At 51.5% G+C, this 24,747-nt stretch overlaps 1 protein-coding gene across 1 annotated transcript; it reads right to left on the reverse strand.

Annotated features, from left to right (window-relative positions):
• Window positions 1-3,738: 3,738 nt before the first annotated feature.
• CCM2L (CCM2 like scaffold protein) lies at window positions 3,739-24,254 on the reverse strand. The gene is made up of 11 exons (XM_058562183.1): window positions 24,243-24,254; window positions 23,620-23,703; window positions 17,714-17,881; window positions 16,600-16,683; window positions 16,319-16,502; window positions 15,037-15,491; window positions 11,704-11,839; window positions 9,972-10,035; window positions 7,489-7,618; window positions 6,779-6,917; window positions 3,739-5,854 (listed from the first exon to the last, which is right to left on the reverse strand). Exons 1-11 carry the CDS (start codon window positions 24,252-24,254, stop codon window positions 5,541-5,543), a joined length of 1,770 nt encoding a protein of 589 aa, XP_058418166.1. The 3' UTR covers window positions 3,739-5,540.
• Between the last annotated feature and the right edge of the window lie 493 nt (window positions 24,255-24,747).

Raw genomic sequence — 24,747 nt, forward strand, 5'->3', positions numbered from 1 at the left:
GTATTAATTTGCATTTCTCTTCTTCTGAGTGAGGTTGGACATCTTGTTACACGTTTCAGTCATTTGTATTTTCTTTTCTGTGGACTATAGAGATAATTTGCCTATTTTTTTTTATTGGGCTGTGAGTCTTTATTATTTATTTGAATGTCCTCTTTACACATCAAGGGCACTATCCCTTTGCATGATAAGCTTCAAAAACAATTTTTTTAACTAGTTGCTTTTAGATAGAAATGAGAAGTCTCTGCATATCACATCATCTGTGCACATCACTGCAGGGCTGCCCAAGGCCTAAGGGAGCAGCTGTGCCATGTAGAGTTCTAGAAGGCGGTGCTAGGACCTGGTGGGGGGTGCAGGAGGTGATGTAGACAAGGAGGCAGTTGTCAGCTCTTGCACTAGATGGAAAGGGCTGTCACAGAACACAGTGAAGTCCCCATCACAGGAAATGGGCAAGACAGGCTGGCCTGGCTCTAAGACCCTTTGCCCATCACCTGAAACATCTGAGGATAGACAAGTGAGAAATGGGAAGACACACCAATAGGGCTGTCAATTTCTTTTCTTTTTTTTGTGAGGAAGATCAGCCCTGAGCTAACATCCATGCCAATCCTCCTCTTTTTGCTGAGGAAGACTGGCCCTGGGCTAACATCTGTGCCCATCTTCCTCCACTTTATATGGGATGCCACCACAGCATGGCCTGACAAGCGGTGTGTTGTTGCCGCCTGGGATCCAAACCCGGGCCGCCAGCAGAGGAGCTTGCGCACTTAACCGCTACGCCACGGGGCGGGCCCCAGGGCTGTCAATTTCTGATCATTTAGGCCTGAGTGGGTGGTTACTGCACCTGGAAGCTCCAAGTAATATTATTTAATTGTAATATAAACTCCCTAGAATGTAAACTCCTCGAGGCCAGGGTTCAAGTGCTAAATAAATAGTTGTGGAATGAATGAATGAATGAATGAGTCTAATCAAAGGATGTGAGAGGCTGCTGTTTCTGAGCCAGGAGGGAGCCCTCTTCCCCTCCCTCCTCCTTGGAACCTGCCCTCCCCTCTTCCTTCCTCTTACCCCATCTGAGTCAGGTCTTAATGTCTCTCATCTGGTCCTTGTCCCAGCCCCCTGCCCCATTCCCCCAGTGCCCAGGCTCTCCTGGCTCTCCAGTCAACCCTCCTCTTCAAACAGCTAGATTCACTTCAAGAAAATGCAAGCCCATTAGGTCACCCCTCCATTGCCTACACTTCCTAGCCTGCCCTTCGAGGGCCTTCTCAATCTGCCCACTTCTGTGGTTTCCTCTCCCACCAGTCCTGCTCCCCTCACACCCCGTGTTCCCCCAGCAATAATAATGGTCACATTTACTGAGTACTTACTGTATGTATTTTTACATGGATTATCTTGTTGAAGCCTTACAACAATCTCTGAGATCTATGAGGGTGATGCTATTATTAGCCCCATTTTATAGATGAGGAAACCAAGACCCAGAGACATTTAGGGGCTTACCCAAGATCACCCAACTAGCAGATGACAGAGTTGGGATTCAAAACTCAGTCTGACCCCAGGGCCAGAAAGCCTAACCATGTGCTAACCGATTACTAGTCTTAGAGTGTGTCACACTCCTTCCAGCTTCCCTGCCTTTGCTCATGCTGGCCCCTCCTGGAGGGCTCTCCCTTCTATTGTCTACCTGCCAAAAATCTTGCCCATCCTTCAAAGTCTCACTCATACATCATCTCCTCTTCGCAGCCTTTTCCAGCTTACCCAGAAAGAGCTAGTTTCTCACTGTTTGATTTTACAGTTGACAACTTTGTGCCGTGATAATTTGGGGACCTGTCTTTCCCATGAGGCTCGGAGCCCCCCAGTGGGCAGGGGTTGTTCTGTATCACCCTCTAGTGTCTAGTGCGATGCCTGGCACAGAGTGGGTGCTCTCTAAATGATGGTGATTGAATGACAGTGGCCCCAGGACTGCTCCACAACCCAGTTGTGAAGGATTGCTGGGCGTCTCCAGTTGGAGGCTGGGAGGGAGTAGGAAGTTGCAGGGCCCCCAAGTGGGAGGGGCTTCCATGTGAAGGGGCAGCTGGAGACATTTTCACTAACTTCACCACTTGTCCTGTGTCAGGAGTGTCCCCAGCGGACCCAGCCAGTAGGGAAGTTCCGTCCTTACACTACCCCTAGAGGTCTTTGGGAATCAGCTGTCCCACAACCAGGGGTTTTCCCCTCTTGCAGTGCCAGGAACAGAACCATGATGGGAAGTGATCCTGGCAGGGTCCCCAGATGCTACAGGAGGAAGTGCGGCCAGGGTCCGCATGCTCAGACCCTGGGCCACCCTAGCCAGGGCCCTTTTGGCCCTCAGAAACCAAGGAGTTACACAGTTTTGGTAAGAGGGTAGTTCCAGGGTGGGTGGGTACTTCCTCAGGGTGTGAGGGAAATTGCTTCACCCGGAGCTGTGGGGTAACAACTGTCCTGGTACCTTTCAGCAGCCCTGTCACTGTGCCCTGGCTGGGACTGAGGGCAATTTCTGAGCTTGATCCTCTTGTAAAAGCCCTTAGGCCTGTCTCTTTGGCCCCTGGCCCTAGGCAACTGACTTGCGCCTCTCTGGCTGCCTCACTCAGGAACTTATTAAGGCTCCCCTAGCCTCAGGTCCAAATGCCTCAGCCTGTGATCACTACATCCCACAAGCTGGTAGACAGGATAGCAGAGGGGCTAGGAGCACAGGCTCTGGGGTTAGCCAGGTAAGGGTCCAAAGCCGAGTTCACTGTGTCACCTGGGGTCATTCACTTCACCTCCTTGAGCTCCAGTTCTCTCATCCATAAAATGAGGACAAATAAATTTGAAAACATCAAAATTAAGGATTTGTTCAATGGAACAAATTTGTTCAAAGGAAGGCACCATAGGCCAGTGGTTCTCAAACTGTGGTCCCTGGACCATCAGCATCACCCGAGTACTTGTTAGAAATGCAAATTCTCGCACCCTACTCCCGCTCTACTGAGTCAGAAACTCTGGGGCAGGGCTCACGTATCTGTGTTTTAGCAAGCCTTCTAGGAGATTTTGATGCATGCTAAAATTTGAGAACTGAAGCCATAGATAAACTGAACAGATGGGCAACATATTGGGAGAAGACCTTTGGGACATCTACATTCAACAAGGGATTAATATCTAAAATTTATAAGCTACTCCTGCAAATCAACAAGAAAAAGACAGGAAAACCCAACAGATAATGGTCAAAACTTATGAACAGGCAATTCACTGAAGGTGAAGCCCAAATGCCTGACACGTCAAAAAGGAGGTTCTGAATCTCAAGATTAACAGAGAAATGCAAGTTGAAACAACAATGAGATGCCGCCTTACACTCAAACTGTAGGCAAAAATTACCAAGTCAGATAACGTAAAAGCTGATGAAAATGGGTGGAGACATCGTCCTTCACACGCTGCTAATGGAGCCATTCTAGCAGAAGTTAGTGAAATTTAAAACATATATGCCTGTGATCTAGTAACTCCACTCTTGGGTATAGAGCCCAAAGAAATTTTCACATAGGTCCATAAAGGTCGTGTACAAAGATGTTTATCACAGTGTTGTTTGTAAGAGAGAACTGGAAGCCACTTGAGTGTCCAACACTGGGGGAATGGATAAATAAAACAGTAGATGCTCAGCTTAGATTATTCTGCAGCAGTTTGATGCGCTAAACTAGATTTTCCTACAGCAACATAGATTATTAAAACCACATTATAGACTGAAAAAAGGAAGCATCAGAATGAGACCCTTACAAACAGCATTTATGCAGGGTAAACACATACACATAGCATGTGAATTGTACGTCCAGGGACATATGTCAACACATAGGAGTGGGTGCGCATGGTGGGGAGTGGAAGGAGTATGGGGAATGTATAGATGGAGGGGAAGATAAAACAAAACATCAGAAGGGCCTTGCATGGACCAGTTATGATGGTATGGTCATTTGCCACAAACTGAGTATGAATCATGGAACTCTCTGGACCTGAAGCCCTAATAATGATAATATTACTTTATTTACTTATTTATTTTTGTGAGGAGGATCAGCCCTGAGCTAACATCCATGCCAACCCTCCTCTTTTTGCTGAGGAAGATTGGCCCTGGGCTATCATCCATGCCTATCTTCCTCCATTTTATATGGGACGCCGCCACAGCATGGCCTGACAAGCAGAGCGTCGGTGCGCACCCGGGATCTGAATGCGGGCCACCAGCAGAGGAGCGTACGCACTTAACCACTACACCACAGGGCCGGCCCCGATAATATTACTTTAAAATTGATGATAATAGTACCTACCTCATGGTATGTACCCTGTCTCTGGCCACGGAAGTCTCTGTAAAGTTTTACAAATTTTAGCTCTTCTATGAGAGTCTCCGGCCTCCTCTCAGGGCTTATTTCTTTTACCCTCGGAGCCTTTACTCAGGGTGTCCTTATCCTGCCTTCTCTCCCTCTCCAACCCTGCCTTCAGATTTCTTTGACTACCCCAGATCCCTGAGATAGCTGTCTGTGGAATTTTGGGTACTTTTTGTTTGGGACTTGAGCATGGAGCCAGGCTGTAACAGAGCTGTGAGGGGCAAGTCCTATTTCTTCTTCCCAAACCATGAGCTCCCTGAGGGTCTTCTTACATCTCACTCCCATCTCATTTCCCATTCCAGTGCACACAGGGTAAAGACAGGTAAACTGAGTCAGGAAGTGTGAGATGTGGAAGGGAACAGCATTTAGTGAGCACCTATCCTGTGCTAGACCCAGCACTAAGGTCTTGGCCTTGGTTAATCCCCACGACCACCCTGGGAGGTAGGTGGGCCCATCTCATCAGACAGATGAGGGAACGGGAGGCCCAGAGAGGCCAGGACACTAACTAGACAGGAGGCCTGGGTCTGTGTGGCTCCCAATCCAAGATCTGAACAAACAACTTGTTCAGTCTTAGGGCCAGGACTGGGACCCAGGTCAGAACTCCTGAGTCAACTCCCAGTAGAGAAAAACCTCCATTCCACACTGATAATCCAATTCCTGCCATCAGGGGAGGGGAGACCCTGCCATTTAGAGGCTTAAAAAGACCCTCTACACTATTTAGTATGGTCAGTTTGAGGTAATGAGATAAGAGATTCCCTCAAGTCCCTTCTCCTCTTGTGAAGCTCAGTTTCTCCCACTGTAAAACAGGGGGAATAGACGTCTCTGGGCTCTAGGAACTCTTTTCTCAGTCGGCCAGCAGGTGGAGCCCACTCTTCATCCCTCCCTTGGCCTCCAGAAAGCCGCAGAGTCGCGGGGAGGAGGCGGTGTCCCGGGGCCGAGCCTCGAGACTAGCGGGACAAAGAAGGACGCAGCCCACCCGCACCTGGCAGGGCGGCCTGCTGAGCCTCGGGCGACTGCCCAGGACTTTAGGGTGCCGCCCCCTGCAGGACATTCTCGGTACTGCAGGGGCCAGAGCCCCGAGGGCGGGGACGGGAGTGGAGGCCCGGCGTCCGGGTGTCAAGAGGGGGCCCTGGGGATGGGGCCCACAGGCGAGAGAGTGAGGGACCCAGAGGCAGGGTTGCGGGCCCGCACGGCTACAGGCTACAGGTAGTTGTCCTCGGCCGCGTCGCCCTGGCCCGGGGAGCCCCGCGCCTCCTCGTCCGTGCTTTCGTCGTCGTCAGGGGCCAGCGCCTCGATGTCGTGCGTGATGTCGGCCAGCAGCCGGTGGAAGGCCTGCGCCTCGGGCCGCTGGGCCGCGCCGTCGTAGCTGCGCACGGCAGACGCCGACGTGGAGCTCATGCTGCGCTTGATGCGGCCGAAGCTGTCGGTGAGGATGCCGCCCTCGCGGATGCCCACGCCCTCCAGGAAGCCCTCGAAGTAGCCGATGTCCTGGTCCGGGATGAAGGGCCGCATCCCTGCGGGCCGAGGGGCAGCGTGATCCTGGGCCTTCAGCCCTTCCCCTCCCCCAGAGGAATCACCGCCTCTGGAGATCTGAGTTCAAATCCCCCCCCCGCCACTCACGGGCTGTGTGGCCCTGCACAAGTTCCTCGACTCTCTGAGCCAGAGAATGACACGATGCTCGGCGCACAGTAAATGCTCACTACATGTTCGCTTATTATTGTTATTATTATTATCACAATTGTTATATTCCCATTTATGAGTCGTGTGACTCTCATTAACTAACTACGCTGAGCCTTACTTTCCTCCCCTGTAAAATTGAGATAACTGCACCTCCCTGTTCTCCCGGTAGGGATGTGAGGATTAAATAAGGTACTTAGGCCACACTAAGTGCCCCACAGAAGGTAGCTCGTTTTGCTTCCATCTCTACTTACTAGCTATGTGACTTCTGTACTTTGCTTCTCTGAGCCTCAGTTTCCTCATCTGCAAAATGGGGGCAAATAATAATTTCTCCTTCCCAGAACTAAGGGCATTCATTGATATGATGCTTGGCAAACGGTAACTGCCAAATACGTGTTAGCTTATTAATAGTATTATTCCTGTTATTATTAGCTTTGCTTACTAGCTGTGTGATCTTGGACAAGTTCCTTAGCCTCTCTGAGCCTCAGCTTCCTCATGGAGTAAAATGGGAAGAATTATTCCCTCTCCCAGCTTTGCTGTGAAGATGAAATGGCTGTACCAGTGCTTTCTTTTTATTGGCAGGCACGTCCCTTCCCCTCTCTGCACCTTGGTCTCCTCATATGCCCCACGGATCTCACCATCTTGGCCTTATTGGAGGCTGCGGGGTAAGAAGTGAATACTCCCAGCCTGGTGCCTGACGGGGGATGTCATGGACCATGAGGGGCCTCGGCTGACCCTAGGGGGCGGGGCAGAGAACTCACCAAGGAGGAGGAACTTGCGCCGGTCTCCGTAGAGCTTCAGCAGGCCGGCGCAGTAGTCCTGGATGGGCAGCCCCAGCCGGTACTCCCGCAGCAGCAGCGCAAACTGCTGGATCTCAGGGGGCCCTAGCTTACTCCGCAGCTGTGGGGACACCATTCGAGATCAATCCCGGGGAGCTCCCCCACCCAACCCCTGCCTAAAAGACCCAGAGCCCTCTCTAAGGGCATATTTGTCTCAGCCCCCCTCTGAAGACCCTTCCATGGCCTGCTGGGGGACATCCAGACCCCTTGGGCTGCATCTGAGAATGGGATGTGGACTCAAGCTGCCAGATTTCATATCCTGACCCCTTCATTGACCAGCTCTGTGATCTTGGGTAGGTGACAGCCTCCCTGACCCTTGCTTTCCTCATCTGCCAAGTGAGGATAATGATGGCATCTCCCTCTGGGGTTGTTGAAAGGATTAAAAGAAATGATGCACAAAAGGGGCTTAGAACAGTGCCTGGTATACAGCAAGCACTCAATTAATGCTAGTTGACATTAGTTAAGGCCTTTGAGAAGCTAGCCTCAGTTTACTCTCCTAACCCCATGTCCCGTGCTGACCTCTGAGGTCCTACGCTTCAGTTACGTGCAGGATTATTGGCGATTCCTGAATATTCCCATGTGTTCTCCAGCCTCCAGGCCTTTGTGCTGTTTGCCTGCCTATCCCAACTCACCGTGACCATGTAATCCTGCAACTGCTCGACGCCCAGGCCACTGTGGTCGCTGCCGCTGCAGTGGGAGCCATGGAAAGAGGGTGTGGACGTGCCGCTGTAACACGCTTCAAATGTGTCCTGGGAGCCATTGCTGCAGGGGCAGGCAGAAACGGGCCCTCACTCTCCTCCCTCCAGTCCCTCTCCCTGTGGCAGACTGAAGGTGGGAGGGCACGGCTACCAACGCGCTGGTCCTGGGGCCTCAGCCCAGATTCAAGGCCCTGCATGATCTGCCTCGTCTTTCAAGCCTCATCTCTTGCTGTGCTCTCCTTTGCTCTTTATGCTCAGGCCACCCCGCCTTTTCCCTTTTCCTCTAATACTCCAAGTACTTCCTCACCTCTGGGCCTTTGCACATGCTGTTCCCCCTGCCTGGAATGCCTCTCTCCCTGTCTTTCGCTCAAGTCATTCTTATTCATCTTTGGATCTTAAATGTCACCTTCTCAGGAAAATTTTCCTTGATCCCCCCAGACTGCATTAAACACTCTGTCCAATGTGGTCATAAAGTCTATAGATCTATGCATGACATGCAAGGCCTTTCCAGATCCCCCACCAAACGTCCTCCCTGACCACTCTGTCCCTCACACCCTCTGCTGCAGCCACAGCGGCCCCCTGGCTGCTCCTCTGACACACCAAGCTTTATCCAGCTTCAGAATCCTCGCACATGCTGTTCCCTCTACACACATTGCTCTGCCCCTTCCCTCCTCCAGGTCTCAGTTCAAGGGTCATCACCTCTGAGAGGCCCTCCTGACTCCCCAGATGAGGCAGGGTCCCCACAGCCTCTCTCTCAGGACTCTGAGCTTCTCTTTAGTGCTTATTACCATTAATGCTTGTTACCATTAAATAATGACTTCACTGTCTCCTGTGCTAGACTCTGAACCATGCAAGAGCAGGGACCTTGGTGTTTTCTTCGTTTGCTGAGTACCTACTATGTGCCAAGCGTGGGTCTCGTTTTGTCTTGTTCCCACTGTGATCCTAGCACACAGCACAGTGCCTGGCACATGATAGGTACTCAATAAATATTGCCTAATAAAATGTCAACCTGCTTCCTGGTCTCTAAATTGTTCCAGAAGCATCTTCCATTATTACCTACAGAGAAGCAGTGTAGCTTAGTGGTTAAGGGTGTGGAATCTGGAGGCAGCCTGCTTGGGTTCAAATCCCAGGCCTACAACTTACTAGCTGCTTGACCTTGGGCAAGCTACCTAACTTCTCTATTCCTCAGTTTCTCCATTTGTAAAATGGGATGAGAAAAATTGGCGTCATAAGAATTAGAGGAGTTAATATATGTAAAGCACTTAGAGTCATGGACTATAAGCAATAAATAAACAGTAGCCACTGTAATGTTGCTATGTTGATTAAAAAATAACGAAGTGCTTTATAGGACAGCACTTGGCACAGAGCAAGCTCAATTAGTCATTATCATGGTTGTCATCTCTCCAGCAAATATCAGGTTGTTTAAGGACTGGTCCAAGGCACACAATATCAGGAGGGCAAATATATTGCCACTAAAAAGGTAAAGGAAAGGAAAAAAGGAAAAAAAAGGAAAAGGAGGGCATATACCACTGGCAGAGACTGCTACTTGTCAAGCGAAAGGCCTTAGTAACAGAAGTAGCCTGACCAACTCATCCTGCTTTGCCTGGGACTTTCTGGCTTCAGGACTGAAAATCCCGTGCCCTGGGAAACCCCTCAATCCTGGGCAAACTGGGGTGTGGTCGGTCACACTAAATAGAACCCTGGACAATGTGCCCAGTGGAGAAATTTTTTTTTTTAATCCTACATTTTCCAGTCCTGCCTGCAGCTAGTTGAGGCCATGTGACCAAGTTCTGGCCAATGAGGTGTAAGCAGAAATTGTCAGGTGGGAATCCCAGCAAAGCTCTTTAAAGAGGCCCTGGTATGCTACTGTGATGGCTGGAGCTATAACCACCATCTTGGTTCTTGAGGAAACCCTGAGGATGGAAGCAAGGGCTGAAGAGGGAGGAAAAGATAAGCGTGGGGCCCTGATGACCATAAGGTCGTGAACTCCTGGTCTACTTTATGTAAGAGACAGGAGAAAAAAGCTCTTGTTTAAGCTTCTATTTTAGGGTTTTCTATTACATGGAACCAAAACTAAAGTAAACCAAAATTATTTTTTGGCATTAGCTGTGATTTTGGACTCCACAGGCCACGGTGTCAGGACGACTGGGAGAGAACCGCAGGCCTACATGGACCCAGTTCTAGGTCCTGGTTGTCCCCCGGGCTTCTCAGAGGTCTGGATCCCATGAGCTCCTAGGTCCCAGTCTACCTCCCACCCTCAGTGCCCAGTGTCTCAGCACAAATCTAGGTAGGGTCACTTTCTCCCACCCTCTCTTGAGTCCCACAGGGGACTCAAGAATGCCGAGAAGGGTGACCCTGTTTGTGCAGGAGTGGGCAGGGTGGGCAAGAGTCGTGTCCCCGGCAAGGGTGGTACCCACAAGGAGCTGCAGCAGCTGAAGTCGGCGTCGTAGGCGTAAGTCCCGTCCGTGCGGCAGCTGTCACCTGGGCCAGCAGACAGAGGGGCTGTCAGAGGCAGCAAAGAGGGACCAGCATCCCTGGCTCCCTGAGGCCCCACCCTCTTCCCCACCCTGAGGTTGGGATGGTGGCTGGAGGATGGATGGCACTGGAAGCAATGGTAAGTGTGTTAGCTTTTACTTCGAGTGAAATGGGCAGCCAACGGAAGATTCTGACCATGGTTCCTGCCCCCATCACCAACACACAGCTGGCCTGGGGCAACTCGCCTCCCCTCTCCTGGCCCTCAACTTCCCCAACACTGGACAATACGGCCTCCTGCCTACCTCATGGGGATCTTGGGGGTAGCAGGCTAGGGAACAGGTGAGGGAGGGTTTTGTAAACTGTGTGTGTTTGAGCGAGACAAAAAAGAACTTTATAAGGGGGAAGGAACTCAAAATCTTGAGAAGAAAGAAGCACATTTACAGAGAACTTGCTCTGCACCTGGCCCTGTTACCTCACTGAATCCACGAGCCTCACCCTTCCGACCTTGGCTCACTCAGTGTCACTTCCTCAGGACCCTCCCAGGGGAGGAGGTTCCTCATTATCCGTCCTCACAGCACAGCGTGTGGTTACACTGCATTTGTGTAGCGATGTAATGACTGTCGGCCTGCCTCAATAAAGCAGGTGAGGGCAGGGTCATGTCTGGTTTTGCTCACCGGTATATCCTGGTGATTTGCAAGATCCAACACATAGTAGGTGCTCAATAAATATTTGTTGAATGAGTGAGTTTGTTGAAATATTTGTTAAATTATTGCATTTACTTGTCCACCATCCCTGTGAGAGTCAATGAACTATCCCAACTTCCCACAGGCGGGAGTGCCTCCAGAAGGAAGGAGCCGGCTCCCTGTTGCTGAACCTATGCAAACAGGGACCACGTTGAGGGGGCTGTGGCTGAGGAAGTTCACTTACGGCCTTGAAGGCAGCATGGGGAGTGAGGCTGTTGCAGATAGAAGCTTTAGAGTCAGAGACGCCTGGATTTGAATCTTGACTCTGCCATTTCCCAGCTGTGTGACCTTGAGCAATTTATCGACTACTCTGAGCCTTAATATCTTTATCTGTAAAACTGGAATCATAAGGCCTCAGAGAGTTCTTTGATCTGTTCAGAAAATACTTCTTGAGCATCTGTGATGTCCCTGGTCTCATGCAAGGCACAGGGGATACAGTGGCAAACAGGATAGGAAAGGTTGCTACGAGCACATTAGTACTGTGCTTGGCACATAGTTCGTGTTCAATAAATGCCTCTACTGGTCTCATTCTCATTCCAGCCCTTGATTGCTTTCAAGGAAACCTTCAATTTCCGGTCTGGAAATCTTGATTTTGACATAGAGTCCTAGTGGACCTAGATGGCTCAGTAAACAGACAATGCGTGTCTTAGGTTTCTGCAAAGCAGAGACTCCAAAAACCAAAGGGAGAGAGAGCAGTTCAGCTCTGAGGGGCTCGTTCTGAATCTGGCAACCGGCACATGTATGAAGAAGCGAGGTTTGACGTCATCATGAAAATCAACATTTTATTTTAACTACGTAGCGGGGTACCCTGTAACTGTGGTAGAGATCAGGCCCCTAAAGGCTTTCATCAGCCCGGGTCCTGGGCCATCTCCCCTCCCCCAGCCTTTCTGGATGTTTCACAGGAGGGGCGGCCAGGGGTTCGGGTACTCACTGCGGCTGCAGAGCCAGGGCCGTTCGGGTGTGGACGTGTAGTGGTAGCCGGCCCGGTCCACGCACTCGATGCTCTGGTCCCCGTAGATGATCTGGAAGACCTGACAGATGAGGGCACAGGACTCCTCGGCAGCATCCTGGTCCAGGGAGGAGGACAGAGAGCTCAGGCCCTCACCAGTGACCAGGATGCCCCTGCTTCCTAAAACACAGCGTGAGGAGGCTCACAGGGGCGCGCGCACACACATACACAAGTACCCAATGGATCCCTTTACATTGACCTTGAGGACATTCCCCATCAAAATTATATGGCCATTCTCTGGGTCTTGGACCCCTTTATAAAATCCAGCAACAACTCTAACTCCTTTGCCCTGAAAAATGTGCACATGCACCCCAAATTTCTGGGGGATTCACGGGCCCTCCTGAAGCTTATCTAAAATGAGTCCTAATTTAGTTTAACTTATAGGTAGGAAGCGGAGGCCCAGAGAGATGAAGTGATTAGCCAGGACTAGAACCCAGGTCTCCTAATACCTACTAGGAGGAGGAAGAATTAAATGTATGATTTAGGCTCAACATGGTTACTACTACTGGATGCCATATTTAGACATGAGCTTCCTGGTACCCAGGGCAAAAATGGAAGCAGGATGAATATATGAACTTCAGTTTCTGATAGAAGGAAGGAATTTAAGTTCCTGGGTGAAACTTTTTTGAGACTGCAAACGTGAAGAGGAATTTGCCTCTTTAATTTACCTCTTTATGTCTTTAAGCAAGAGACATAGAAAGACAATAACTGATGAAGAGACCATCTGCATGAAGCCGTTTCCTATTTTGTGCCTCTAAAGAAGCCCTGGGTGTAAATGAAAATGTAACCCAGGATAGGCATTTTGGGACGGCAGAATGTACTAAACATTAAACCAGGATTGATCCTTACAATAACCCTACAAAACGGACAGAAAAGAGAGGATTCTTATTTTATAAAAGACGCTGAGGCTTAGAGCAGTTAAGTGACTTGCCCAAGCTCACACAGCGGGTTCACAGCATTGGTAAATATCCGCATCCAGGTTTTTTGACTCTAACTTTTGTACCCTCCTTGGGACCACGATGCCTTGGATAGGAGGCCAGAGGCTCAGACACTCCCGGAAAACAACTCTTCATTTATTTGCTCATTCCACACATTCTCATTTAGTCCTATGGCTTGGCAGGCACTGGTCTAGGCTCCGGGGCCACAGAGGTGAATTAGATGAGGTCTGTACCCTAAAGCCCTCACAGTCCACTGAGATAAACAGGGCACACTGTTCCCTCTGCCTAGAATTCACTTTCCTGGCTCTTTGCCCTGCTGACTCCTTCCTCTCCTTCACATTTCAGTTTAAAAGGCATCAACTCGTTTCCCCTGTGGAAAATGGATCTCCTCCCTCATCATCACTGTAACCCTCTTGTTTTCTTCTTGGTCCCCATTGCAAAGCATAATAATATAATATGCCTTAATTCATCCATTCATTCACTATTTATTGAGCATCTGTTGTGTGCCAGGCACTGTTCCAGTGCTGGAGATACCACAATGAAACATCCAGAACACACAAGTCTCTTGCACTCTCCAAGGAGACCAGTCTGGCTGGAGTGGAGTGAAATAAAGAAGACAGTAGAAAGAGATGAGGCCAGAGAGGGAGTGGGCATAGTGGCTGGAGCCACCATTCTAAGTCAGTGGCCTTATAAGCAGCTGTAAGGACATCAGCTTTTACCCTGAGTGAAATGGGAGCCACTGGAAGATTTTGAGCAGTGACACAATGTGACTTACGTGTTAACAGGGCTGCTCTGATCCTGTGCGGGACAGATTGTAAGCAAGGGCCGAATCAGTGAGAGGTGACTGCATGATCTAGGTGATAGAAGATGGGCATGGACCCGGGTGGGGACAAGGGGGAGAAGTAGACGGGTTTTGGTTATATTTTAAAAATAGGGCCCACAGGATTTGTTGACAGAGTAGATATGGGTTGTGAGAGAGAGAGGAGCCAAGGATCACTGCAAGGTTTTGGTCTGAGCAACGGAAGGACAGAGCTGCCATTAATCAAGACAGGGAGACTAAGGAAGCGCAGGTTTGGGGGAGAAGATGGGAGCTCAGCTTTGGGCGTGTTAGGTTTGAGATGGTCATTAGGCCTTCGAATGAGAGGCTGAGTGGAGAAATGTATCTGGAGATCTGGTGAGAGATAAATGTGGAGTTCTCAGTGTTTTAAAGGCTATGAGACTAGAGATCACCTAGAAACGAGCGTAAAGGAGAGAAGAGGATCAAGGACTAAGCCTGGAGCACTCCAACCTTAAGAGGCTGGAGAGAAGAGGAGGAACCAGCTCCCGAGCTGGGGCAGCAAGGGAGGCAGGAGGAAAACCAGGAGAATGTGGAGAGCTGGGTGCCAAGTGAGAAAGTGTTTCAAGGGGGAGCCAGTCAGCTCTGGAGTCCGCATTTCTGGTTATTATCCATCTCTGCCTCTAGACAGGCGCACGTCTGTCTGTTTTGCTCACCACAGTGTGCATACAGAGGGAGCTGGGGGCCCTGGGTCAGAGGAAAAGCTTGGAAGGCTCAGGGCTTGAGGGTGTCTGCTGGACTGTGAGCTCCCTAAGGGGGGACACCAAATATGTCTTGTTCATCGTTCCTCTCTGTATCCATAGCACCTAGTCCAATGCCTAGCACAAAGTTGGTGCTCAATAAACATGGTCAAATAAATAAAAGCAAACATGAATTGGGGTAGGGAAGGCAAGAATGGCTGGGAAGGCTTCTGTCTTGAGTGACCACCATAGTTACCAAGAGTACAGGCTCTGAACTTCCTGGGTCCCAATGCTGAAATCACCACCAGCTTCCTGTCTGACCTTGCACAAGTTACTTAGCCTCTGGGTCTCCGTTTCCTTCTCTATAGAATGGGGATGGTTGAAATATTTGCCTCTAGGGGTTACTGTGAGAATGAATAAGTTAATGCTGGTTCTGTGTCGGGCATGGTTTGGCACTTGGTTCATGCTGGTGATTAGTGTCCTCATGATTGTTACTGTGGTAGTGCCGACACTGACGACACTGGAGAAGGAGCAGGGCTGGAGGAGGGGTTAGATCAAGGCTGTTTTGGCCATTCTGAGTTTTCATCCCATTGGGGCAGCAAGGGGGAGGTGTCCAGGGCTGGAGTTTAGAAGCCTTTTGGCGTCATGGACACAGGTAGTACCTGGAGTCCTGGGCAGGCCCGAAGGAGGGAGAAGGAAAGAGGTCAGGGTAGACCTCGGGAACCTCCTGAGGAGGTTGGGAGGAGGGTGGGAGGGCGCCCGGGAGGCAGGGCGCAGGGGCGCCAGGTGCCCTCGGGCTCACCCTGTTGGCCACAGCCAGGATGACGAGGTTGCAGTAGGCGTCGGGGCTGGGGTCCTGCGGGTCCAGGGGGTTGGAGCCCGGGTGGCGCCGCTCCCAGCTGCCGCCGCCCGCCTGCCTCCGCTCCCAGCTGCCGCCCGGCTTGCCCGCGCCGCCGCCGCCGCCGCCGTGCCGCCGCTCCCAGCTGCCGCTGAACGTCTGCCGCCGCTCCCAGCTGCCAGACGCCCGCGCCCCGGCGCGCTGGCGCTCCAGGCTGCCGCCGCCGCCGCCCCCGGCCCGGGCCTCGGCGCCCGCGGCCCCGCCCCACGCCATCCGCCAGTCCAGGCTGCAGATGGTGTGGCGCCGCTCCGTGGTGCCCACCCGCCGCTTCTCGGGCGCCGCGCCCGGCGGGCCCGGGTCGCGCCCCGCGCCGCCGGGGCTGGCGTCTACGCCGGCCGGCACCGGGTCCACGCCCAGACCTAGGAGAGGCCGGGTGGCCGTCAGCCGCAGGCGATCCGGGCTAAGAGCCCCCTCCCGAGGCCAGCTGGGGGGACTGACCTTGCCACCCAGAGGTCCACCCGCGCCTGGCCCCGCCCCTGGCTCCAAAGTCTTGAGGCCAGACCCACCCCCACGTCGCGTTATTACATTTGGGCCCCGCCCCCGGCCTCAGGCTCCACCCCTGTTTTGGCTCCGCAGGCCATTCCCACCAGCCCACCCGACCCCCACCATCTGGTCTGAGGGTGGTGGTCAACCTCTCCCCTACCTCTGTACCCTTGACTCGGACCCTGTCCCTGGTTTCAGGGCCCCTCCTTGGATTCCGGCTTCCCCTCAACCCCGCCCCCGGTCTCAGGCCCCGCCCCTAGTTTGGCTTTGTCCGACCCCTCCCACCAGCTACCCTGGCCACGAGCTCCGCCTCCCCGGCCTGTGGCCCCGCCCCTAGATCGGACTCCGCTCCTCGCCCGAGGTTCCCTCCAGCTTCAGGGCGACGCAGCCACGCTCCCCTTCACCTCGCCGTTTAACTTCAGGTCTTAGCATTCTGGCTTCTCCACCCTTCTCCGGCTCCGCCACCTGGCCTCAGGATGGTGGGTCAGGCCGCCCACCCTTCATCCTCAACCTTGGGCTCCGTCTTCCTGCATATGGCCTGTCCCTAGTCTTAGGGTAGTGTGGTCAGGCCTTTTCCATCACCCCATCACCCAGTCTCAGGCCCCGCCCCTGCCCCAGGTCATGCCCCTTCCCAAAGCTAGGCATTGGCCGTTTCCCTCTTCGCCTCCCGGCCCTGCCCCCGGCCAGGCCCCGCCCGCTGTACCGGTCTTAAGCACGAGCAGGTGCAGCGCGTCGTCCTGCAGGTAGGAGGCGGCGGCGATCTCGTGAGTGGGGATGCGCAGGATGAGCTCCTCGTTGTCGCGCCAGGTGAGCAGCAGGCAGCGGGCCGACAGGCTCAGGATGCTGTCCTGCTCCGCCGTGGTCTTCAGCGGCAGCTCCTTCAGCTGCTGCGGGGTGGGTCAGGTCGCCTGAGTGCCCGGCGGCCTCGGGTGGGAGAGGGACAAGGGGACAAGACCCTGCCCATCCCTCTCCCCAGAGCCTCACCCTGGCCGTGTCCAGCAGCTGCAGGAGCTCGTCCCGGCTGGAGGGGTTCAGTGAGGAGGTGACCCAGGTGAGGTGGCCCAGGAACTGGATGAGAGATGGGGTGGGGGTGGGAAAAGGGCAGAGAGAGGTCACCCTGAAGCCTTGGAGGACCCTGACTCCTCCCGGAGGCAGTGTGGGCAGACTGAGCTAGAAATATCTGAATTAATAGTAATAACCTGATAATAACTGTTATTAAGGCCGTCATAGAAGCCAGACACAGTCCTAAGAGCTTTATGCATGTTCATTCATTTATCTTTGCTTTAAGGATGAGAAAACAGGCACAGCAAAGCTAAATAACATGCCCAATATTATATAGTCAGAAAGTCTGGACTCCACACACCAGAGCCCACAACCTCACTGCTAGCTTATATTGCCTGAACACTTGCTGAGAGTCCACACCCTCAGGACCAAGAGGCTGCCTTGAACCCAGGCCTCTTTCCCCTGAGCCTCCCCTGTGTGAGACAGGGCTGGTTAGGGGTTGGTGTGGGGGACAGGTAAGGTCTCTCCTGATGGGGTCCAGGACATGCTACCCCAAAATATGGCACCTTGGCCTATTGAATATCTTAAGCTGTAGGAGTTTGAGAAAATGTCAAAAGCAGGAAGGTCACTCTGACCCACCCCCCTCATCACCCTTCTTCCCTGAAAAGCAGGAAATAATCTCCGGTGTGAAAGGTACCCTCCCTGGTACTGGGTGGAAGAGGGACATCCTTACCACCAGATACAGGGAATTTAGGGCCGAGAAGGCTGTATAAACAAACCTTGTTACTTCTTCACCATTTACTACCCCAAGCCCAAACCACTCTGCCTTGCCAGTTCTACACAAATTTATTGTTTCTTTGTCAAAAAGGAATAAAAGCTCCTGCTCTGGTCACTTCTTGGCGTCTTCATGCTCTTGTGAAGGCTCTCATGTACGTGTAAAAATTTAATAAAATATGTATGCTTTTCTCTTGTTACTCTCTCTGTCAGTTTAATTTTCAGACCCAGCCAGGGACCCTAAGAGGGTCGAGGAAAACTTTTTCCTCTACACTCCTCACCCCAAGATTCTTCCCACACCCTCTCCTCATCCCGCACGCACCTTGACCTCTTTCTCCAGGTAGTCACACAGCAGAATCTGGGGGTCGATGAGGTAGTCGGGGGGATAGAGGGGCATGGAGTGCAGGGGCCGGCGGCTCACACTGCTCCGAAAGGCTGCTCGGCGTGCGGCCTTGGGGAACACCAGCCTCCGGATGGGGGATACGAAGCCCTAGGGGTGGGCCGGGGAGGCAAGGAGATAACAGAAAGTCAGTAACAGCAACAGACTTTATTGAGCACTTACCATGCTTAGCGTTTTACTTACCTAATTTAATTCTCACAAAAGGTCTGCGGAAGGGAGTTCTGTGATCCTCATTTTACAGATGGAGAAACTGAGCCCCAGAGAGAACTAGCTGATACGTTCACCAGCTAGTAGCGGTAGAACCAATACTTACCCCTGGGCAGCCTGGCTCCAAAAACCCCATTTTAAATACACAGGTGAGGGTGGAGGCCCTGCGAAGGCCCAGGCTCGGACTTAAGGAATGGGCCCAGGCTGGGGCAAGTACAGAAAATATTAGGATGCAGTGTGGCTGGGTGGTAAGAGCAAAGGTCTTTGTTAAGCTATTCTCGGTGCTTTCCTAAAAATTAGAAACAGTTAATAAGTACATTTAAGTGTAATCCAGTGGGCACCTGCATAAAGATAGCATGGAGGAAGGTTAAAGGAGCACATTCCAGGGCCCCAGCCCAGCCCGACAGAATCTAACTCTTGCAGGAAAGTTTGAGCACTACTCTAGAGCTGCAGTTCTCAGCGTGGTGCCTGGGTCCCCAGCAGCAGCCACACAGCATCACCTGGGAACTTGAGAGAAATGCACATTCTCGCACTCCATCCCAGACCTAATGGATCAGAACGTGGGGGTGAGACCCAGTGGTCTGTGTTTTAACAAGCAATCAGGTGATTCTCTTGCACGACCAGCTCAAGTTTTAAAACAAATATCATAGAGCCTGGATGAGGTATGTGGAAGCTCTGAGAAATGAGAAACCCTCTCATTGGAAAGGGCATTCCAATCAGAGGGCCCAGCATGTGCAAAACCCTGGAGGCTTCAACGGCCCTATGAGCACAAGCCTGGAGAAGCTGTGTGTAGACAGTTGTGGCTGAATTATGAGATGAACAAGTCATAGAGACCTTGAAAGCCAGCTATGGAGCCGGAGCTTTATCCTGTGTATGAGCATGTGTGTTTGTGTGAGTGGGGTGGGGAGGTAAATGTTTTGTCTGTGGCCCTGAATGGTCCAGCTCTGCCCACCTCTCCAGCCTTATCTTACCCTACACTGCCCCTCACTCCTGCCCTCCAGCTACAGGGCCATCTTTCAGGCCCTCCTCCTTGCTACATTCCTTCCCATCATGGGCTTTTGCACAAGCTGTTCCTCTGCCTGAAACACTCTTCCCTACCCTCTTTCCTTCCACCCATCAGATCTCAGCTTAGACTGACCAGTCTAGGGCTGGGTCCCCTAATATTCTGTCCCCCAGCACTGTGTAAGGAGACTTTTATGCAATTTTACATTAGTTGCTTTTTAAAAAAAAAAAAATTAGTAGTTGCCTCCCCTACTAGACTGTGAGCTCCAAGGAGGGAGTGGGGACCTTGTCTGACTTTGCTCACCACTGCATCATCACCAGTACCAGACACAGAGCCTGGCACTTAATAGGTGCTCAGTAAATACCCATAGAAGGAAGGAACCAAGAGAGAGACCATGCACGTACATCTTGGCTCCCTTCTGAGCCCTCTTGATTCACACGGCAGCCTTTTAGAACAGTCTGACCCAGGTTTCCTGGGGGATGAGGGCTCCGTGGGGGTGGGGTGGGGGTGGGGTTGGAATCCGAGGGGCTCCCTGAACCGCAAAGACAACCAGGTGAGATGCCCAGAGGAGCAGACTAGAAAACTTCCGAGAGTCAGGAAAGGGTGAGGACCTAGGGGGTGGCGGAATGACCCCCAGGCTGAGGCCTTAGAGCAGCCCCCTTGTATAAAGATGGGGAGGCGCAGGCTAGACTGGAACCCAGCAGGGCAGTACGTAGGCGTGTGAAGCCTGGCAGGCAGCCTCAGGGCACAGAATTGCCCTGGCTGAGGTCCTTCTGTCTGGGGAGGCAGGGGAATGGGTCTGTTGGGTGTCTGTCTGTCCCTCTGTCTGAAAAGCTGCAGGAAGGAACCACCAAGAACACTAGGAAAGCAGTTTGGGAGTATCTTCTGATGGATCTATCTGGCTGAGTTTCCCTGGACAGTACCTGTCTGTCTGTCCATTCCAGGGATGGCAGAGGCCACTAACGGTAGGAGGACAGGTGAGGGAGTTTGGAGCCCAAATGTCTGGCTGTCCAAGGGTCAGGAGGAAGATCCTTCCAAATGAGAAGAAAGGTCCTACTTTGCCCCTCACTGCTCACCCCCCACTCCAGGCTTCCCGCTTCCCCAGCTCCGGGGACACATCTCTACCTGCATCGCTCCCAACCTCCCACCTACCTTTTTCCCTTTCTTGACTTCATATTCCATGGCGAAGCGTCCCCTCCACTCCTGCCACCCTCCCGGTCACCCCCTCCACGCTCTCCCCCCACGCAGTTCCTTTGTTCTTTTTCCTGCCTGGTCGGAAACTCCACCAGCCCTGGAGTTCCTGCTCCTCCCGTCTGATAGTGAGCAGAGGTGGGAGGGGGTGGAGGACCAGCCTTGGGACCGTCCAGCTGAAAAGTGGAAGCCCAGCTAGAGCAACCGCCCTGGGGAGAAAGCCTCAAGCTTCTAGCCAGAAGGCTCGCTGTTTAGGGGGCTTAGGGGTTGAGTAAGGCTGGGGAAGAGTACCCCAAATTTGGAGTGAGAAAATCCCAAATTCCACCCCTACTTCAGCCACTGACCTTGCTCTGTGACCTTGGCAATGAAGTAGTTCCCCCTTTCACAGCCTCAGTTTCCCCCTCCCCTCTATAAATAGGGAGTAAACATTGCCTCCCTCTCTGGGCTGCTGTGGTGAGAAATAAATGAAAGAGTGGGTGGGAAAATGCTTCATAAACTATGGAATAGTGTGTCCAAGCAAGTTATGATTTAAAAAAATTAATCATTACTATTAAGGGAGGCAGTATGCGTGGGCTTTGGAGACAAGCTGCCTGGGTTTGAAGCCTAGCTTTGCCACTTACTAAGGTTATGAGCTTGGGCAAGTCCCTTAACCTCTTGTGCCTCAATTTCCCTATCTATAAAATGGACATAGTACCAGGTCTGACCTCCTGGTGACCTTGTAAGGACTAAATGCACTTAGAAGAGCTCCTGACACATATGAAGTGCTCAATAAATATTAACCATTTACCTATCTGTGTGTCTGTGTGTCGTGGGCTGTTTTACTATCTCTTTACTATCTCTCTTACTATCTTGGGAGAATATTAGGGAGACTAGGGTCCCTTTGCGGATTTGTGCTGAGCACTTTACATACTTCATCTCACTTATTTCTCATAACATTGGTGTGCCATTATTATACCTATTCTAAAGATTTTAAAAACAGGCTAAGCTGCAGAGACTGGTTCAAGGAGGTCACACAGGGAAGAACAGAAGAACCTGAGATCTCTGCCTGGTCTGGATCTGAGGCCTCGTTCCTTACTTCTAGGGCCTATGTGCTCTGCAGGACCCACCGAGGACAGTTGGAAAGGTTCTGATTGACCCCTCCTGCCCTTGCCATGATACCTGGGTTCTGGAGACCCAAGCTCTGAAACTGACTTGCTGTATGATCCAGGGCAGGTTGCTCATTGTAACCTCTCTGGGCCTCAGCTTCCTCATCTTTCCAATGGGAACAAGAATCCCAAAGCCCCGCCCTGCAGTCAGAGGTGTGGCGTGCAAGACGTCAGGCATGGATGAGAAAGCAGCTGGAAGCTGTGAAGCGCAGGGGCCAGCGTATAAGATTGTTTTCAAAGTTTTTTCTGAAAGCTGGTGTGCCAGGTCAGTGCCTGTTGGAGGGAGGGTCTGAGCCCCCCACTGCCTCTAGGGGTGAGGGCCGCAGGGGACTCCCAGTCACCAGCCTTCTCTCTTCCATGTCTCCCTCCTCCCCTCCTTGGGGAGGGGAATGGCCCAGGCTGTTTAGTGCTAGCTTACACAGCCACTCCCCCCTGCTCCCTACATCCTGCCAGTCACCCCCCAGCAGCAGGAAGTGAGTTCTCCATCAGCCTGCTGGGCCAACAGGAAGAGGCCAGGATGTGCAACCCAGTCCCTGGCTGTGCTCTGGATATCAAAACTCCCACTTAACCCCTTGAGCAAGTCCCAAATTCCCACCCTCAGAGTGGCAGCAGGGAATGAAAGGTGGTCTCTTGCTCTTGCAAGCCTCTTCCTCTCTCTGAGCCTCAGTCTCCCTATCTGTAAAATGGGGACTTCTGTTACTCCTGGACTAACTCCAAACCTCACTGAACCGCTGAGAATCTCAAATAGGACAAGAAGTGTTCCAAATGCCACTAGAAATAGCAAACTACCTCTGTATTCCCTGCAGTGCCCACCCCAGGGCCATGAACAGATCAAGCGCTTATTAAAAGTCAGTGGAAGTGGGTGGAGACAGGTGGACCTAGGTTCAATTGTGTATGACCTTGAACAAGGTAGTTCATCTCTCGAAACCCCCGAGTCTCATGTCAAAAGCGGGATGATGACGGTGCTTGCCTCAGAAGGCTGCTGCAGGGATTAATGGGAATAGAAGCATACAATGGTAACACCTATTATTAAAATTAGCTCGTGAATTAAAAAAGAGATGAGTAAAATAAAGTCCCTCTCAAAGACTTAACAGTGTGGCAAATAACATTCGTCTCTTTTGAACCACCTCCAGTGGACTGGCAGGGGCTGCCTGAGTGCTGTGTAGAGGATTATAAAAACCAGATCTACCCCCAGCATGAAAAACGGATTGATTATCAATGCCTGCCATGGGACAGGAGGGGGGAATGAGGTAGCAGGTGTACAGCGCATATGCTGACTATGGTCTGCTTGGAGAGAGAGACACAGAAGCAGAGAACTCGGATATAAGACAAGCGACTTGTTGGAGAAGGCAGAATCAGGAGCCATTTACCAAGCCTGTGGCAGTCACGCGAAGCCTTGAAGGGCATGTGAAAGGAAGGTCACCCTAGTCAGAGGGAACAGCTTGAGCAAACACACAGTGCCAGAATTGTGACGCTTTTGGCTGCAAACAATAGACTATCTGATCAAAGGTGTCTTAGACAATAAGGAAAATTTACTCTCTCTCAAGACAAGAAGTCCAATGGTAAGTGATTTCAGGGCTGGCTAATTGAGCAGCTCAAAAATGGAATCAAGTTACTTACATTTTCTACTTTGCTGCTGCAATAGGCTGAATTGTGTCTCCCAAAATTTATATGTTGAGGTCCTAACTCCCAGTACCTCAGAATGAGACTGTTTTTGGAGATAAGACTTTCAAAGAGATGATTAAGTTAAAATGAGGCTGTAGAGTGGGCTGTCATCTCCTCTGACTGGTGTCCTTATAAGAAGCAGGAATTTGAACACACAGAGGGACACCAGGGGTGCGCACGCACAGAGGAAAGACCATGTGAGGACACAGCGAGAAGACGGCCATCTGCATGCCAAGGAGAGAGGCCTCAGAAGAAACCTATCCTGCTGACACCTTGATCTTGGATTTCCAGCCTCCAGAAATGTTAGAAAATAAATTTCTAAGTCAGCCAGTCCATGGTGTTTTGTTATGGCAGCCCTAGCAAACGAACACAGCTAGTGAGAAGGCTGCAGTGGCTTTAGGAGCAATACAGACATGATGCCATCCATCACCATCCTGCTTTTGATGCCATCAACCCTTGAAGAGGCCAAGGGTTTCCCCTTCTTGTGTGTCTTTTCATTGTGAAGGAAAATCTTTCCCAGAGAGTCTTCAAAAGACTTCCCTTAGGAATCTAGGAACCAGATGTATTAGCCAGGATATATTTCGGCTGTAACAAAGACCCAAATAACAGTGGCTTACACATGATAGAAGTTTCTCTCTTCCATTACATAAGCAGTCGAGGGCAGGTATGACATTTCCGTATGTCCCGGACCCAGGGGCTTCCTGTCTTGTCACTCCACCATACTAAGGTTCTGCTCTCAACTTCAAGATGGCTCTCCACACAGCCGCAGTGCAGTCAGTAGGAAGGGTAAACTGACCCAGGGGTGAGCACAACTCCTCCCTTTAAAGGGATGATCTGGAAGTAGCACAAAGTTCTACTGTTCATATCTCATTGACCAGAACTTGTTTCCATGGCAACACCTAATTACAAAGGAGGCTGGGAAATGTAGTCTTCTATTCTAGGTGGCCATGTGCCCAGCTAAAAATCTCTTTGCAGAAAAAAGGGATCATAGATACTGAGGACACATAGCAGTCTCTGCCTTACAAATTTGGGTCACATGCCCCTGCCTCCACCAATCCTCGGTCAGGGGAATGATCTTGGACCAATGGTTTCCAAGCTTTGGTGTGCATCAGAATCACGTGGAAGGTTTATAAAAACATGCTGCTCCCCACCCTCACAGTGGCTGATTCAGTAGGTCTGGGATGGGGCCTGAGAAGCAGCATTTCTAAGTTCCCCGGTGCTGCTGGTCTGGGGACCCCACTTTCAGAGCCATTGTCTTAGGCCAATTTTGACCAGCTTCCTGGGGTCAGGTGGGGGGCTATATTCCCTGAGCATTTGGGCTGGGGGCCCCTAAGGAAATAGGGCTCTACCTGCATGAAAGAATGGTGAGAAAGGCTGGTGGGTGGCAATCAGGGGAGGCTCACACACACAGGAAGATGGGTAGTTTGGAGAGGCTATGAGGACCGAGCAGGGTTATGTAGGAGATGAGGCTCAAGGGGTATTTTGGGCCCGGGTTGTGAAAAATCAGCATCAGGCAAAGGGTTTAGTCTTTATCCTGAGGGTCCTTGGGAGCCATGGGAGGTTCTAAAGCAACGAAAGCTCATGATCAGATTTGTGGGAGGCTGCATTAAAGCAGTGGTCCTCAAAGTGAGATCTTCAGAGCCTTTGCACTAGAATCCCCTGGAGAACCTTCAAAATGCAGATTCCCAGGCATGCTCTGTCTGCCTTCTGGTTATGGAGATGGAAATCTGCGTTTAAAACAAGCC

This window comes from Diceros bicornis, chromosome 19 (genome assembly GCF_020826845.1).
Source record: "Diceros bicornis minor isolate mBicDic1 chromosome 19, mDicBic1.mat.cur, whole genome shotgun sequence".
NCBI lineage: Eukaryota > Metazoa > Chordata > Mammalia > Perissodactyla > Rhinocerotidae > Diceros > Diceros bicornis.

Bases quoted from the DNA above. Each gene is read 5' to 3' on its own strand.
- CCM2L (XM_058562183.1), bottom strand. The intron at 7,619-9,971 runs GTGGGTACCACC...CTGCCCCTGCAG, and splicing joins TTCAGCTGCTGCAGCTCCTT to CAATGGCTCCCAGGACACAT. The intron at 6,918-7,488 runs GTGAGTTGGGAT...GTGTCCCCACAG, and splicing joins TGCAGGATTACATGGTCACG to CTGCGGAGTAAGCTAGGGCC.